Source organism: Tenrec ecaudatus, chromosome 5 (assembly GCF_050624435.1).
Source record: "Tenrec ecaudatus isolate mTenEca1 chromosome 5, mTenEca1.hap1, whole genome shotgun sequence".
NCBI lineage: Eukaryota > Metazoa > Chordata > Mammalia > Afrosoricida > Tenrecidae > Tenrec > Tenrec ecaudatus.
Window position 1 is genome coordinate 181,675,366 of NC_134534.1, and position 18,924 is coordinate 181,694,289.

The 18,924-nt window shown below is 44.0% G+C and overlaps 1 protein-coding gene across 1 annotated transcript; it reads left to right on the forward strand.

The window, feature by feature from the left end:
• Nucleotides 1-471: 471 nt before the first annotated feature.
• Nucleotides 472-16,398, forward strand: PTCHD3 (patched domain containing 3). Its single transcript, XM_075550915.1, has 5 exons — nt 472-1,013; nt 1,116-1,896; nt 2,780-2,901; nt 6,502-6,647; nt 14,894-16,398. Exons 1-5 carry the CDS (start codon nt 472-474, stop codon nt 16,396-16,398), a joined length of 3,096 nt encoding a protein of 1,031 aa, XP_075407030.1.
• The last annotated feature ends 2,526 nt before the right edge of the window (nt 16,399-18,924 follow it).

Genomic DNA, 18,924 nt, shown 5'->3' on the forward strand with positions numbered 1-18,924 from the left:
ACATGTCACAGGATGGTCCTCTTCAGGACGGGCTTTGAGTGGATCAGGGTTCGCTCTGACCTTGTTCCCCTCTCTGCGGCGGCGGGGCCTGGACACAAGTCTCTGGGTCCCGTTTAACACGAGTTTGGGTCGGGCAGGCACGACGTTCACTCACCTTCAAGAAGACGTCTCACATCCACTGGACCCACCCCGACCCCAGCTGGGTGAACCCCACACAGACCAACGGGGCCAACAGAGCACTCGCGCAGTCTGGCTCCCGCGGGAGCCGCCGGTGGGTTCGAACTGGCGACCCTGAGGCTCGTGGCCTGGCGGGGAAGCCCCGGGCCTCCGGGCCAGCACGAGCCGGCGCAGACTCCGTTAGGAATTCTCCCAGCGCCAACTGGTGAGGCGGGCAGCCGAGTTCGTCCAGCCGTTGCCTTCACGGCCGGCCGCCCGCCGTTCCATCTTTAAACGTCGCCTCCCGGCCCGAAAATGAGCGCCGGCCTCCCTGCGGACGCGGGGCCCGCGGAGTCTGCGAGCGCGGAGGAAGAGGGCGCGTCGGCGAAGGAAAAGCGCACGTCGGGGAAGGAAGAGGGCGCGTCGGCGAAGGAAGAGGGCACGTCGGGGAAGGAAGAGGGCACGTCAGCGAAGGAAGAGGGCACGTCGGCGAAGGAAGAGGGCACGTCGGCGAAGGAAGAGGGCACGTCGGGGAAGGAAGCAGGCACGTCGGCGAAGGAAGAGGGCACGTCGGCGAAGGAAAAGCGCAAGTCGGGGAAGGAAGAGGGCACATCGGGGAAGGAAGAGGGCACGTCGGCGAAGGAAGCAGGCACGTCGGGGAAGGAAGAGGGCACGTCGGGGAAGGAAGAGGGCGCATCGGCAAAGGAAGAGGGCACGTCGGGGAAGGAAGCGGGCACGTCTGAGGAGGCGGCGGCGGGGCGGGGCACGGGCGCGGAGGAGCGCGTCCCTGAGGGATCCGGCTCCACGCCGCCGACGCCGCTACGGCCGCAGCCGCCACGGCCGCTGACGCCAACGCAGTCGCCGCCGCCGCCGCCCGCGGAGCGAGTCTCTGAGGGATGGGACTCCACACGGCCGCCGTGGGGCTCGAACCTGCGGAGGACCGACTCGCTGCCGCGCAGCTTGTCCGACTCGGAGGCGCCGGTGCGGGGCCGCTGCCACACGGACTGCCTGGAGGCGCCGCTCAACAGGTTCTTCCAGCGGCTGGGCTGGGCCGTGGGCTCGTACCCGTGGTTCTTCCTCCTGGCGCCCGTGATGACCACCGTCTTCCTCTCGGTGGGCTTCGTCCACCTGCCTAAGTACAAAGAAGAAAACATGGAGGAGCAGTACTCGCCGGTGGGGAGCCCGTCCAAGAGGGAGCGGGCCTTTGTGCAGCGGCACTTTACCATCGACCCGCCCAACTTCTCTGCCATCCGGAAGAGCATTGAAGTCCACTACGCTACCCTGCTGGTGGTCTCGCACACCGCCTCGCTGCTCAAAGCCGACGTTTTCGAGGAGATTAAAACCGTGGACAGCGCGGTGCAGGCCCTGGTAGCCACCACGGAAAACGGAACCGCCCTCCCCTACAGCCAAGTGTGCGCCAAGGTCCGGGGAGGCTGCATGCCCTCCAACCCCGTGCTGGCCGCCTGGAAGTACCAGCGAAACCTGAACTTCGCTGACCTCACGTTTCCCGCCTTCCAGCGGAACCAGCAGGCCATCTACTTGACCCGCACCATCGGGGGGATCACCCTAGGGGACCGGAGGGGGAACAACCGCTTCATCCTGCTGGCCAAAGCCCTGCGGCTGCAGTATTTCCTGAGGACCGATGACCCCGTGGACAAGGAGAACAGCAAGACGTGGCTGAGGCACTTTCTGGAGCAGTTTAACGACTTGAAGAAAGGGCTCATCTTGAAGAAGACCGAGGTACCTGGCCACTGGGGTTTAGCGGGAAGCCAGGAGAAGAAGGGATGGTGACTCATTTGCCCCCAGGTCGGTAGCAAGACAGGGGTGTGGGAGGGTGGTCCCCTTGACTTCGAGCCGAACTTGACTGTGTTGGATACTTGCGTAGGGCACTCTGCGAAGAAGGCGCCCGTCTTACATCCACAGGCACGTGCTCGGTACTGCGTGCTGCTGAGCAGGCCTGCTTCCGCAGATTCGCCCATCTTCACGTTTACTTTTGAGGCTGGGTTTTCTGGTCCTCGAGCTGAGGTGTGGACACTGGCTTCTGGGAGTGTTTAGAAAGGACGAAATACGGTCGTTCAGCGCAAGTTCCATTTGGTTGGGTGCGTTTCAGGGGAATCCTGGAGAAAGCAGTGAGTACCCTGCCGGGCTGAGCAGTAAAGTTGAGCTGACAGTCGTACTGATGGCTTCTCAATAAGCCTAGTCAAAGCGATGTCTCTGCTGGAAACGGCCTTTGACTACCAAGCCTCTGTGAAATTACAGCTATGTCATGATAGGAGGAAAATTTGCCACCCTGCTTTTTAAGAGTTAGGGGGGAAACCCATTAATTTCTACAGTTAAGAATGTGATCCAGGTTTCATGGTTTTATATAAAATGAAAAATTTGTATATTCAGGAATGATCAACCTAATGGGGGGATTTGGGGAAGCATGCTAAGGATCTGTAGGAGGAAGCAAAGGCATATCACCATCTTCATAATCTAAATTCTAAAGCCATGACCTACATATATTGTGACCTTTTCCTCGATGGTGACATGTTATTTCCATCAACAAAGTGCTGTAGTGTTTGTAATTCACACACAAACAGTGGAGTTGAAGGTTATTTATATGAGCATATTTCTGTGGCAGGTAGTCTACTTTACATCACTTTCCAGACAATTGGAATTTAAGAAAGCCTCGGTAAAAGTGATCCCTTTGTTTCACTTGACCTACATTCTAATCATAGCATTTGCCATCATATCATGCTACAGGTAAGAAAATAATAACACTTTTTAATATTTGTTTAACTCTTTTTAAAGCCTGGTGACGTCCTTTATTCTGCCCCATGGGCGGTAGTAACATACATTCCAACAGAATAGTAGATAGAAACTGTGGCAAGTTCCATTTGATTTGATACATTCTTTGTCCCTTATGTATTTTATCTTATGTATTGTTCCCTGTGAAAGGCACCTATATAATAAAAGAAGTTCTACCAGAATTGACTTTGATGTCTCCATTGTTCTAAGGTGAAGTGTACCTTGATGAACATTTAAAGGGTGTCGTCTAGGCCTTGGGGCTCCTTCGAGCTTGCATGAGCAAGATTCTCAACGCACACCAGAGTCACTGCCATCAAGCCAATTCCGACTAATAGTGACCTTACACGTCAGAGTAAAACCGTGTGAGTTTCTGAGACTGTAAATCCATACAAGGGTAGCAGACCTCATCTTGCTTCCAAGGAACTGCTGGTGGTTTTGAACTGCCAACCTTCCAGTTTTCCACCCAATGCACAACCCTCCACACCACCAGGGCCCCATTATGATCAAGATTAGAAAGTTAAAATATAAACACTATCAGCAAACCACTGAGTACAAACATAGAAGGAGCCACCGAGATGAGTTTTTTCCCCCCGAAAACTCATGTCAGCATCACCTCTAGAATCCTAAAATATATATTATCAGGCTCTATCTTCCTGAGTCAACATATCTGAGAGTTAAATCTAGGGATATATGTTTATTTTCTCTTGATATCCTCATGTGCATGTGGGTTTAGAATCAGATTACAGAATGAGCTGTGTGGATTTTAAGAAAGAAGAGGTCCAGGTAAATTATCTTAATTTCATTATCCCTGAAAAGCAAACTATATCCTTTAGAAAACAAAGAAAGAAACCAGGAAAATAAGGAGATTGACATAAAGACGCAAACAAAACTCAGTTTCGTTGAATTGGATGGCATAGTGGGGGTTACAGGGTACCTAGACGTTGAAATCCACCAATAATTGATTTGAGAAAACTTTTATATTTGATACAGTGTTCTGAAAAATACAGATTTATCATTTAATCTACATAAATGATTGTGGACAAAGATGCAGATGGTCTACCTAGTATTGGAGGCAGTTAGAAAATGATTTACAGTCAAGGTAGAGGATTGTTTAGACCAGGGGGTCCTCAAACTTTCTAAACAGGGGGCCAGTTCACTGTCCCTCAGACTCGTTGGAGGGCCGGACTGTAGTTTATTAAAAAAAACTGTGAACAAATTCTTATGCACACTGCACATAACTTATTTTGAAGTTAAAAAACGGGGCAAAAACACTCGGCGGGCCAGATAAATGTCCACGGCAGGCTGCATGTGTCCGTAGTTTGAGGATGCCTGGAACTTTAGAGTGATGTGACCAGCAGGAGGTATAAACATAAATCGACTCTATTTTGTGTCAATTTAGGAGCCTTGATGATATAACAAGTGGGTTACCCTTTGGGGTGCTAACCACCAGGTCAGCAGTTTGAAACCACCGCCACTCCACTGGAGAAAGATGAGGCTTTCTACTCCCGTGCAGAGTTACAGTCTCGGCAACCCACTGGGACAGTTCTACTCTAACCTATCGAGGCACAATGAGTCAGAAATGACTTGATGGCACTCAATTTGGTTTTGGATTTGGTTCCCTTTCAATTTTGTGCATAGTTTTTTTTTTTCCCCTTGCAATTTTCAGCAAAACTGGGTAGATTTCAGCAATTTTGTAGCCATTTCGTATAATGTAAAGTCCTGTGATCAGAATGTCTATGTTTAAAAAAAAGTAGTAGATTAAATTGAAGTTAAATTGTGGGCATCGCTCAATCCCCAACCCTCCACCCAACCCTTAGCTGCTGCATGCTACTTGTGATAAGCCCTTAGTCAGAAGAGGAGGTTTATTTACTGGGTTTGTTCTGCTTCCTCCTCCTCCAGTCCTGAGGCTCAAGAGGAGGAAAAGGAGCAAGCCTCTTGAGTCTTACATGCTGCAGGGTAGTCTGAGGCAGGCTACTCTGAGCTGGAGGATAAAGCTGGTCTCCTGGGGGTCAGGGTAGGGGTACTTCTCTAGGGTCCTTGGAAGTCTCGCACTGCCCTTCCTTTGCTCTCTTGAGGGTCTCACCTCTTTCTGGTGGGCACCACTTACACAGTCTTTAAGATAACACGATGTTGCCTATCTCATGCATTTAGCTCTGAGGTTGATGCCTGGCAAGCGTGCACATATCTTCTGTAGAGTCTTTACTAAGGCATACTGTCGTGAAGTCATGTGAAGACCAGTAAAACTTTGACCAAAGCTTTGCCTCCAAAATGAATTTTGTTTGGTCTTAAAGCAAATGGTACTATAGTGAGCTTCCAGAGTATTTCAAAATTACCTGACAGTTCAGAAATTTGCCAAAGGCATACCACATATTGGATCATTAGAACTTCTGATGAAATATTGAAAACTTTTCCTTCCTCAAGTATCTTTGGTTTATTCATGGTAGGCACCATTACATTTCAAGAAAGATGGAGCGCTTTTACCAAGCAGACACAACACCATTTTTTTAAAGTTAAAATACAATGCGCCCTACTTAGTAAGAAGAAACTTCCAGAAATGAACTCCTTCGCTGCCAGTGCTAAAGCTTAAACATTGGACTCATATGCGGACAATTGTCAACATGTAGCTTCCGCAGCATCAGAATCTGTAAGACTAGGTCCCAGGAAATGTAAATTTTAAAGACTTTGTTTAAGTGGTTCTGATGAACTCATTAAGGAGCCCAGGTGGCATTGTCAGGTAAGTGTTAGCTGGCTAACAACAGGGTCAGAAGTTCAAATCCACTAGCTTCTTACACCCCAGGAGACAGTTGAGGCTATCTGCTCCCATAAAGATTTACGGCCTCACAAATCCTTTGTAGGGTCACTAAGAGCTGAAACCACTGATTGACAGTGGGGTGATCTACCTAAGCAAAATCCGTCTGGGAACTAGAATATCTGCAGATTTCCCCTCCTGGAGCTGCTGGTAGGTTTGAACTGCTGAGTTAGCAGCTGAGCTAGTGTTTGCTGCTTGGGCCATGGAGATGAAAGGGCGGCTACAGTCGAGCATTGGAACCGTTGCCCTCAAGCCTTCTTTCTTTCGTTTTTTATCTGATTCTTTAATGGCCAACCTGCTACTTTTAGACAATGTATAAACTCTTTTGAACAGCATAAGAATCCTTTCACTATGTGACTGCAAGCCATCTTTCTGGCATAATCTTTTTATAAAAAGAATTTTACTGTGAATTACATGAACGTTTATGGAGCAGATCATCAGTTTTATCTTCGACATCTCCTACACATCTTGTTTTCACCTCATGTGTTTCTCTGCCCTCAATAGACCATCGCTTATCCCACGTCCTCTCTGAGTTTCCTGTTTCCATTCCTCCTCCTCCTCTTTTATTGTCCTTTCGATCTCAAATGATAGATTCTTCTATCAGGGGAGCATGGTGGGGATAGGGGAGAGAGACTGCCCTCTAGGTTTCTGAATAGGCTTTCAAAGCAAGAGTGTTGGGGGTTGGTAGAGTTTACAAGTGGAAGCTACCACCACAAATCCCACAATGTGTCCCTCCTCCTTGGCAGGCTTGACTGTGTGCGAAACAAAATGTGGGTTGCATCGTTTGGAGTGATTTCTGCAATCATCGCTGTCGTGAGTGGCTTTGGCCTGATGCTGGCCATCGGAGTCCCATTTGTGCTCATAGTGGCAAATTCACCCTTCCTGATTCTAGGTGAGTCAAACACACATGTGAGGCTGCCCATGGTAGAGGTAGGGGCGTGGGTTAGATCACGAAGCTAAGATCAGGCAGAGGAAAACAATTATATTTAGGTGGGTGTACAGAGCCAAAGCAAGGCAGCAGCACACAGGAAAAACACACGGAATCCTCTGAGTGTCTTTACAGTGGGAAAAAAAAAATCTATTGCCCCAATGAGGTAATGGACCAAAGGTCATGAATTCACACCCACGAAACAACATGCAAGTCTCTTAAGATTTAAGAAAAAAGCTTTGGTTGACCTGTCAAATAATCAAGGGATATAAGTTAAACAAAAATGAGACCTATGATTTTCACATGAGATTAATAAACAAGAGCAAAATTTTGAGTGCAAATAACCACTCTCATATATAGCAGGAATGAAGCATTAATGGGTGCACACTTTCGGAGCTGAAATACTTAATTCTTCTTACCCACCAGCTCCACTCAAGAAATTTATACTAGTGATTAGTCAAGTGTCCCATGTGTAGAATAAGTGATTCAGAGTGGAAAATACTGAGGATAATCTAGTTAAATGTAGCATATGGAAATACTTAGTCAATCCTTAAGGAGTAGATATATAATGTTAAAGGACAATGCTGGTTAGAAACACAATGTTTTGAATGGAGAGAAACAAATGTGTATTTAGTAACATAAAACAAGTTCTAAGATGATTATACATCAGAATACTAACAAAAATTCCCTGAAAGCTGGACCTGTCATTGTTTTAAATTTGGTTTAGTATTTTTCTGTCCTTATTGAATTTAATGTACAATTGGCATGAGAAAGCAAAGGTGCCTATATTTTGGAAAGCAAACAACGTGGAAGGAAATACTCTTTGGTTTCCTGGAGAAGGTGGCACAGTGGCTTCACATCAGGCTGTGATCATCAAAATCACCAGCCGCTCCATGAGAGGAGACATGAGGTTCTCTACGCCCCCAAAAGAGTTACAGTCTCAGAAACCCTCAGGAACAGTTCCACCCTGTCCCAGAGTGTCACACCAGGAGCAGAATTGACTTGAAGGCAGTGATTTGGTTTTGTTGTTGGTTTTTGAGAAAGTAGTAGACAAACTGTGTGCTGAATGTCAGTCTATTTAGTCTAACTGTTCAGGGCCCATTCCTAGTACACACGTGCACACATATACCTCATCACTCAGTGCATACTGAAGCCTGTATGTGTGGGTATGTGTTATGATTAATGGGTTTACATACAGTTTCAGTAACTCAAGAAATGAGTCGATGTTAAGTCAATTGCTTAAGAATGTTAAGCAAGGTTCTGTAAGTAATGGAATGTATTTTTAAAATCGATGATAGGAGGTATTTATAAAAACACATCTTCTCTTTCTCCAGGCTGAGCCCAATTTGAATCTTTAAAGTTAAAATCCTTAAGCTTATGGCAAACTACACAGACTTTGTGCCTATGAATCCTTCAACCTTGGCCTTACTCATAGAATGTTTGAAGCAGGTGCTGTGTTGCGATCCCAGTGCCCTCTCCCCAACTTTGTCATGTAATCCAAGAAGACCGTTTTAAAGGGTTGACACTGCGATCAGAAGTTCTGGCCCACGCACTGGTTCTGCGTGAGCACACAGAGAGAGGTTTGGACGAGTGGAAGTTGTGTCGGTTCCAGCAGAAGATTTGATGGAGGTGGCACGCTCAAGCTATCCCTTTCTTCTTGGTAGCCGTCCTTTTCACTCTGCAATTATAAGTGTCCTCAGACATTTTCATATCTACACTGTGCCAAACAGATTGGTGAAGCATGATTATAGAAAAGCCTAGTTACCGAAAAGCAATGAAATGTAAACAATTTGAGGACTTACTTTGATGCCTATTTCTGATCTCAGGAATATATGCATGTTGATGAGATAATACTGTACCTGAGTGAAGGAAGTTTCAATAATAGGATTATAGGTATGAAAAGCCACCAGATGGCAGTGAGTTTGGTTCTGGTTTTGGAGTGTCAAAGCAGAGCAGAGGGGCTGGGGCAAGATGACTACTAGCTAACAAGCACAGAATGATCTCCTCAGCAACTCCCACTAGGAGAGAGAGCCTGCACTGCCTTCCTGCCAGCAAGAAGTGCACCTTGAAGCGAAGGAGACTCCTCTTCCTAAAGTGGGAGACGAGCACTGCCTGCTGACCGACTCCCCTGCCCCGCTCCTCCCGAGGCACAGCCGATTTTCCTAGGCCACAGCAGCATCTCACCCAGCCAGACCTATTACCTCTCCAGCCTCTGGGAGATAGCTCTGCATGGGCAGCTTGTAATGACATAATGAGTTCCTGAGCTTCATTTTTCACATTTTCCCCCCTCTCCTTCCCACCTCCTTTCCTGCTTTGATGCCTGGTACCCTCCTTCCCTCCCACTAGTGCGTAAAACAACCAAACAAACAAACTATGCTACTGTTATGAATCGAGTGACCCCTTCCATTCTATTCCTTTCTATGTTCCTTAATTCTGTTACCTCAGAAGAAAGTCTGAGAATGATGTCGGACGCTATCAAGAGAAGCAACCCATATCTCATCAGGATCCTGGCACAAGAAGAAATTATAAAAATCTACAGAGAAAATAGTATGAGAAATCACAGAAGAAAGTTTCCCCAACATTACAGAGGAGGAGAAAGTAGCTATTCAAGAAGCTGAGATAACTTCAAATGGGGACGATTAAAAGGAAAAACTCATGACATATCATAGTCAAACGATCCAATTACAAGAATAAAAGAATCCAATTACAAGAAAAAAGGAACCGTCACCTACAAAGGAAAACTGATTGGATGAGCTCAGACTTCCCAGTAGAAACTATGAAGGCAAGAAGAAAATAGTGACATGTAGAAACTCTGAGAGAAAGAAAAGCCAAAAACTTGCCTACCAAGCACCTTACACCCAGCAAAATTATCCCTTAAATAGGAGCGAGAAATAAAGGTATTTCTAGACAAAGGAAAACTAAAGCAATTCATAAAAACAAGACAAGCATTACAAAAAATTTTAACCAGATCACTATGGACAGAGGATGAACAACAACAGCAGACAATCCTGAGAGCATCAGACAGAAGAGCAGCACCAGAGTATGGACAACAGCAATAAAACAGCAAAGTTAAACCAAACATAGGAAAATGACAGCACACCTGCATATATCAACAATGACACTGAATGGCAAAGGCTTAAATGCACCAATCAAAAGACACAGAGTGAGAGCAGACTGGAAAGCACTAGTAAGAAACAAGACTTGTCTATATAATGATGACAATAGACACATCTTAAATTCAAAAAGAAAATAGACTGAAAACCAAAGGACAGCAAAAAATCTACTAAGCCGATGGCAACTGTAAAAAGGCAGGAGTAGCAATATTAATCTCAGATAAAATATCAGGTATAAGGCATCATCAGAAGAAAAAGATCTTACCATAGTGAATGAAGGGGGAAGTGCAGAGTGAAGACCCAAAACCCATTTGTCGGCCACTGGAGATCCCCTCACAGAGGGGTCTAGAGGAGGAGATGAGTCAGTCAGGGTGCGATGTAGCACCGATGAAGAATACAGCTTTCCTCTGGTTCCTAAATGCTTCCTCCCTGCCCCCGCCCCAACTATCATGATCTGAATTCTACCTTGCAAGTCTGGATAGAGCAGAGGATATACTCTGGTGCAGATGGGAGCTGGAGGCACAGGGAATCCGAGGCGGATGATACCTTCAGGACCAGGGGTGTGGGTGGCGATACTGGGAGTGTAGAGGGAGAGTGAGTTGGAAAGACGGAACCGATTACAGGGATCTACATGTGACCTTCTCCCTGGAGGACGAACAACAGAAAAGGGGGTGAAGGGAGATGTCGGACAGGGCAAGATATGACAAAATAATAATTTCTAAAATATCAAGGTCTCATGAGGGAGGGGGAGTGGGGAGGGAGGGAAAAAAAAGAGGACCTGATGCAAAGGGCTTAAGTGGAAAGCAAATGCTCTGAAAATGATGAGGGCAATGAATGTACAGATATGCTTTACACAATTGATGTGTGTATGGATTGTGATAAGAGTTGTATGAGCCCCTAATAAAACGTTTCAAAAATAAAATAGTCTTCAAGAGAAATAATGCAAGGAGAGACAATAATAGACACTAACAGCCAATAAAACTGATGGGAAAAGAAAAGAATGCTGCTCCATGATGATTAAAAGAACCACACAGCAAAGGATGGAACTCAAGAAACTTCCAACCAAGAGAAGCCCAGGGCCAGATGGCTCAGCCGGGGGAATTCTACTCTGAAAGCGCTGTCACCAATTCCACGCAAAGTATTCCAGCATGCAGAAAGGGACATAAAATGTCCAGACTCATTCTATGAAGCCAGCACAATCCGGATTCCAAAATCCAAAGACCCCACAAAGACGGAAAACTGCACACCGGTAACTTTCATGAACATAGATGCAAAAATAAAATCCTGGCCAATAGAATCCAACAAGATATCAGGAAAAAAATTCAACATGACCAAATGGGATGGATACTTGGGATACAAGCATGGTTCAACATTCAAAAAATAATCAATGTAGTCTACCGCTTAAACAAGATAAAGAATAAGAATCACACAATCATATCAATATATACATAAAAAGCACTTGACAGTATCCAGCACCCATTACTAATAAAAACACTCAATACAATAGGAATAGAAGGGAAACCCAGCATAAAAATTGGGACAAACTGAAGGGCTCTATCGTAGGGCATATGTAGAATACCAAATATAATATAGGAAGTATACACAGTGGAAAACAATGGAATGAATGGAAGCTATTGAAAATACAGCACTTCAGTACATCAAGAGTGAAACAAGAGCTCACTAATGGGAGGGGGAACTCTTAACAATGACATAACAGAAAAATGACTAATTACTAAAACCTGTGGAATTCTGCAACACCTCAAAAAATTAAATTGAAGGTTGGCAAGGGACATAAATACACAATTCACAAAGGAAGACACTTGAATGGCTAACAAACACATGAAACGTTCATGTTTACTAACCATCTGGGAGAAGTAAATCAAATGATGAAATACTGTCTAACACGCACAAAGATAATCTAGTAAAAACAAAACAAAACCAGAGCAACACATAGTGGAGAGGGTATGGAGGAGAGATGGAAACTCATACAGAGCTGGTGGAGTTGTAGGTATATACAACTGTTGTGGAAAGTGGTCTGGTGATATCTAAAACAGGCAACAGATACCACATGACCCAGCAATACCTTTGCTGGCCATAGACCCCAAAGAAATAAGAGCACATTGAACAGACATGCGCTCCCATGTTAATTGCAGCACAGTTCACAGTAGCAAGAAGCTGGAAAGAACTCAAATGCCCATCAGTAGAAGAATGGACTAAAAAATAAAAAAGACTGGTACACACTCACAGTGGAATACTCTGCATCCCTGAAAAACAGCAACAAAACTCCTCATACATGAACACCAAGATGAAAGCAAACGTCTGCTCCCGGGCCATGCAGTCTTGTAATGTGGTCTGCCAAGCAATGCGGTAGAGAGCCTGCCTAACATCCATCACCCTTTCTATATGTACATCTTAAAAACAACCACTTTACTTTGACCTCACCTCAGCTGGGGTCAGTTTTCAAGGTAAGAGGAGACGGAGATGACCATGCTGTTGTTGCCATACAGAATAGTGCTGAGGCCATTCCAAATCAACAGACGCTCTTACCGTGGTGATCATCAAACCCGACAGGAATTTCAAGACAAGATGTGGGGGAGGGGATCAAGCATGTCTCAGAGAAGGCAAAGGCTTTACTGTTGGTGGGTAAACAGGAAAGAATTCGCCTTGAACTGTCTTCCCTAACTAGACACTTTTGACCTCTTTCTAGGCACCTCTTGGTGAGCCAAGTCATGTGCTAGACTACTAGGACTTTAGACTCTTGTCTTTCAAGGTGTCCAACATCCTTCATAGACCACTTCAAAAGCATTGGATGTGAAAACCCCACCAAGTCAACTAGGCACGACCTCAAACTTACCTGTAACCTTGAACTGGAGGTTGAAACTTCCTGGCGTGAGAAGCAGCAGATGACTGCTATCCCGAGGGTACAGAACTGGAGGTTGTTAGACTTTGGTTCAGATCTCTTGCCTTGAGGCTGCTCAATGATTCCCCCAATTAGAGGGATGAGACTACCATGTAGTATTGTTTTAATGCCTTTCTTGCTTTATTATGACATGTATTAATCTGGTATGCCTGTTTCTGCCATTGTGAATGAATATTATTAAAAGCTTTGCCTTATCACCAACCATCAATCATTGTTTGTGTAAAGAGTGCCCGGTCACTTAAGTGTTTAATCTGGACACGTTCGTAATTCTCATACATTTTCCTTTTCTCAACAGTGTTTTAAACTCTGTGCCATTGGCTAAAATAATGACATTATCAATAGAATTAGCTTTTGCACCAAATGGATCATTTAGAATACTCTGTATCATAAAATGATTATGACGGCGCTAGAGTGAACCAGAGTCCTGTACAACCACAGACTTAGGAATGGATTTTGAGCTCACACTTAGAGTGTCAATCTAAGAACACTTAGTTCCGATGGCCTGGCCCTGCTCAATCCTCTTCATCCTCGAGATCCCTGATGAGATGAGTGCTATAGCAAAGTACAGTGAAGAAACCAGATGGTGCCTGGCTCTCAGAAAGAAAACCATCTGTGGTCTTAAAGGCTTGTTTTCAAACAAGCAGCCATTTCAGTGAGGTGTCAGTTAAGTCCACATGGAAGAAGCAGCCAGCTTGTGTGATCCCAGGACTGTAAATAAGATCATTCAAACCGAAAGGAGTTTACATTGTGAACACTTGGTTTGCAGAAGTCTATGGATGACCGTGGAGCCAACATCCATTTGCAGAGATGTGCAAAGCCTTATTATCTGAGAATAGTTTAAAGGCAATTATAGTAGATACATTTATGTTAAAATGTAATATTTTATCTCTCTTTTGACCTGCTTAAAAGTACTTTCCATTAACAACAACAACAACAAAGAAAAAGTGAGGGTGAAATGCTTGTGGACGTAGCCTCTGGTGAATCTCCTCTCACCAGAGAGCAGGGGCTGTCACGAGCCTTGCAATCAGCTGCAGAGTGCATTGGGAAGTGGGTTCTGGCAGCTGTAGCGGTGTCAACATTGAACACTGTCCTTTGAGCTCCCTTGTAACTCATTTTAAAGTTGTTCTAGCTTTTAATATCTTCCACTTTTCAATTGAGGTTTTTTCCTGCTTTATTTAGTTATTGTTGTTAGTTTTTTGTTGTTGTTTTGGAGGAGGCAGGGTTGTATGTTTTTAGGTATATGAAATCTAGTATAGGTAAATGTAGAGGCAATGGTTTCTTGGGGGTATGACAAGGGAGGTTAGCGGGCAAGGGGGAGCTAATAACTATGAGTACAAGAAAGAGGGAAATGTTCTAAAATTGTGGGAATGATTGTACAACTCTTCTTGGACTGATTGAACTTACTTGTGATAAGTGGATTTTTTCCAATAAAACTGTTAAAAAATTTAAAAACAGACTAGAAGGAAAACTGTGTGTGCATGTGTGTAAACTCTATCCACCATTGCCATGAAGTAGATTCTGATTCATAGTTACCCTATAGGATAGAGTAAAACTTCCCCTACAGGGTTTTCCTAGGCTGACCATCTTGGCAAGAGCAGACAGCACATCGTTTTCTCAGGGGGTGAACAGTGGTTTGAACTGCTAACCTTCCAGTTAACAGCCCAACTTAAAACCTATTGTGCAGCGAGGGCTCCTTTGCAAACTGTACAGCACCTCTCGAAGGACAGCACAGAGAGGTGCTAGCTGTAGAGCGCATACAGCCAGCTTGCATTTTAAGCAATAGCATGTTGGCCGTCATGTTCGTAGGTTGACGTGAAATAGCTGATGGAAGGAAAAAGACCTCTGAGCAACTTAGTGGAATCAAAGACACATTGTTCATTCTCCTTCAGCTTCCACCTTGTCAAGCAGGTCTCCTGATCCCACCATAAAAACACATCATTTACTAGGCGTTTACTGTGCTGTGTGCAAAGCACGGAGTTGTTGCCAAGAAGAGAGTGATAGATTTGGTTACGGATTCAGAGAAAGTCAGAAGCAGCACCACAGAGCAGGTCGGATCCAAGCAGGAACCGGGCAGGATAAATAAGGTCGTGTTAGATGAACAGGGAGTGGTTTGAGTCATTCTGTTGAAATGTCTGTCAGTATTGTTCCAGATGAATACACAGTTTCTCTTTCTACAGGTGTTGGGGTTGATGACATGTTTATCATGATTTCTGCCTGGCAGAAGACCAACCTGATGGATAGCATAAGGCATCGGATGTCCAGGGTGTACTCCAAGGCAGCAGTGTCCATCACAGTCACCACCATCACCAATGTCCTGGCCTTCTATACAGGAGTGATGACCTCTTTCAAGTCCATACAGTACTTCTCGCTCTACACGGGGACAACGCTGCTCTTCTGCTATATCTATAACATCACCTGTTTTGGAGCAGTTTTGGCCTTGGATGGAAAGAGAGAAGTCATCTGTCTACACTGGCTGAAGAAGGCAGATAGTCCTGACAAAAAGTGGTCCTCTTTTAAAAAGTCCTGCTGTGCCCCCTGCGGGTCTCTCCCCGATGAAGATGGCACCGGCACACACCCAGTCGACTTGTTCTTTAGAGACTATTTTGGCCCTTTTCTCACAAGCACTGAGATCAAGATTTTGGTGGTGGTGCTCTATATTTTGTATCTCATGAGCAGTATCTACGGGTGCTTCCGCGTGCAGGAAGGGTTAGATATTCGAAATCTGGCAAGCGACGATTCCTACATCAGACCATATTTTGATATGGAAGAAGAATATTTTTCAGACTATGGCCCCGTGGTTATGGCTGTCATTACCAAAAAGGTGGACTACTGGAATAACGAGGTTAGGCAAAAACTGGAACGATGCTTGAAAGATTTTGAAAACAGTGAGTTTGTAGCTGGCAATCTCACCGAGTTTTGGTTAAACACATATGTGCAGTATTTGAAAGGAAGAAACAAAGATGTCAATGATAAGGATATTTTTATAAGTAACATTCCTCTATTTTTTAAGGACTTCCCAAGTTATGTATACGATGTTAATATTTCGTTATCAAATGAAATAATTTCTTCCCGGGCCTTTATTCAGACCAGGGATGTTTCTACGCCAACCAAGAAGAAGAATATGCTACTAGAGCTTCGCAGCATCGCTCAGAACTGTAAAGTCCCCCTATTGGTCTTTAACCATGCCTTCATATACTTTGATCAGTATGCTGTGATCGTGGAGAACACTGTTCGAAGTGTCATCATCGCCTCGGCAGCTATGTTCATTGTTTCTTTACTGTTGATTCCTCATCCCGTATGTTCCTTGTGGGTAACTTTTGCTATTGCTTCTGTGATTGTGGGAGTAACAGGTTTCATGTCATTCTGGAATGTCAATCTTGATTCCATATCCATGATGAATCTGCTCATTTGCATAGGGTTTTCTTTTGATTTTTCTGCACACATCTGTTATGCATTTTTTTCAAGTGCTAAGCCCTCAGGAAACCAAAAAATAATTGAGGCATTGTATATGCTAGGCTATCCAGTGTTACAAAGTGCCATTTCAACAATAATCGGTGTGTGTGTTTTATATTCCTCTGATGCATACATCTTCAGGACATTTTTTAAGATTATATTTCTTGTTATGTTGTTTGGGGCTGCTCATGGCCTAATTTTTATTCCTGTATTCTTAACCTTTTTTTGAAATTTTGATTGTCCACTAACAAATCAAAGTTCACTTGTAGAATTCCTGATTGCTCAATTCAAATGGATAAAAATGCATTATTAAGAATAGGCAGTAAACTTAAAGGCATGTTTCCTTGACCTGGAATTCTGTCTCAAAATATTAAGATACCCTGAGAAAAATTAATCTTACATTAAAATATATTTATTAAATTAGGAAGTATTGTCATCTTTCTTATAGTCTGTAAGATGGGTATAAGATTTGAATTTCCCATTATTTTTCCTTTATTTCTTCATTATAAGTTTATGCCTGTAATTCAAATGCTTTATATATTGTTTTTAACTATATATAGGATAATATTTTCATTGTACCTCCTACATGAATGCTCATGTTGAAATGAAACTTTCTATTCTCCCATTGGCTCATTGATGCATTTTTTAAAAACATTTTATTAGGGGCTCATACAACTCTTATCACAATCCATACATATACATACATCAATTGTATAAAGCACATCTGTACATTCTTTGCACTAATTATTTTCTTTTTTTTCTCTTCTTTTTTTACATTTTATTAGGGGCTCATACAACTCTTATCACAATCCATACATATACATACATCAATTGTATAAAGCACATCTGTACATTCTTTGCACTAATTATTTTCTTTTTTTTCTCTTCTTTTTTTACATTTTATTAGGGGCTCATACAACTCTTATCACAATCCACACATATACACACATCAGTTGTATAAAGCACATCCGCACATTCCCTACCCCAATCATTCTCAAAGCATTTGCTCTCCACTTAAGCCCTCCGCATCAGGTCCTCTTCTTTTACCCCCTCCCTCCCTGCTCCCCACTCCCTCACGTGCCCTTGGTAATGTATAAATTGTTATTTTGTCATATCTTGCCATATCCGGAGTCTCCCTCCCCCTCCTTCTCTGCTGTCCATCTCCCAGGGAGGAGGTCACATGTGGATCCTTGTAATCAGTTCCCCCTTTCCAACCCACTCACCCTCCACTCTCCCAGCATCGCCCCTCACACCCCTGGTCCTGAAGGTATCATCCACCCTGGATTCCCTGTGCCTCCAGCCCCCATATGCACCAGTGTACAACCTCTGCCCTATCCAGTCCTGCAAGGTAGAATTCGGATCATGGTGGTTGGGGGGAGGAAGCATCCAGGATCTTGGGGTAAGCTGTGTTCTTCATCGGTACTACCTTGCACCCTGACTAACCCATCTCCTCTCCTAAACCCCTCTATGAGGGGATCTCCAGTGTCGGCCATTGATGCATTTTCTTAATGATATCTTTGTCTTTTCAACAGTTTTATTAGCATATATATCACATATCAGAAAATTCAATAGTTCATTCACATCAAGAAGAGTTACACAATCATCACCATAATCAGTTTAGGACATTTCTTCATTCTTGTACTCATTATTAGTTCCTCATTCCGTCGCCCGCCCTCCCCACCCCTCAAGCTCCCACACCCTGCCCCCAAGGAACCATTAATCCAGTTGCTGTCTCTATAGATGTACCTATTCTGGATTTCATACACTGGAAAACATTTGTAAACTAACAAGAATAACACAGGAAAAGGAAGAAAATATGTTTTAAAAATAGAACACGTCTAGCTGAATCATAAGCGAGATCAAATGACGGTGCTAAATTTTAACCTGATTGCATCTACAACAAGCCACTTTGTAAAGCATTCTGCATATTAGCAAGGCTATTAATACCTGTGGTCCACAGTCACAGGGGATTTACCAGCGGCTTTACTCCACATGTATTTTCTTCACTTTTTTTCTTTTAACTGAAATAGCTCAAAATGAAGATCAAATGCTAAGACAATACATTTTGACCTAACCATGTTTACCTCTCTCAACTTTATAATGCTCTCTGTCTAATATAGCAGGTCTATTGACATCCCTCAACTGTGATCAGAGGGGATTCACTAGAGACTTTATGCATGTGTGGATCCTGCAAATGGATTGTGGGCTTCCACTGTCGTCCATAGTCTCCTACAATCCAAGTGTTTACAATTTAAGCTCTGACACCATTCCCTCCTTTAAATTAGAATTACATTATTTACAATCCTTGGATCGCACCCGCTGGTGTGCTTCTTCCATGTGGACCTAGATGACATCTCACTTAGATGACTTCACGGTGTTAACAAATCCAGGGACAAGGGAACCACAAGTTATCCAAATCGGTGGTGAGGGTGTAGGAGGCCTGGTAGGACATGATCAAAGGTAATGTAACCAAGAGGAATTACTGAAACCCAAATGACGGGTGAGCATGATAGTGGGACAAGAGGAAAGTAAAAGGGACAGAGGAAAGAGCTAGGAGGCAATGGGCATTTTTAGAAGTCTAAATAAAGGCATGTACATATGTGAATATATTTACATATGATGGGGAAATAGATCTATGTGCACATATTTAATAGGTTTGGTATTAAGGTAACAGATGGACATTGGGCCTCCACTCAAGTACTCCCTCAGTGCAAGAATACTTTGTTCTATTAAGCTGACATTCCATGATGCTCAA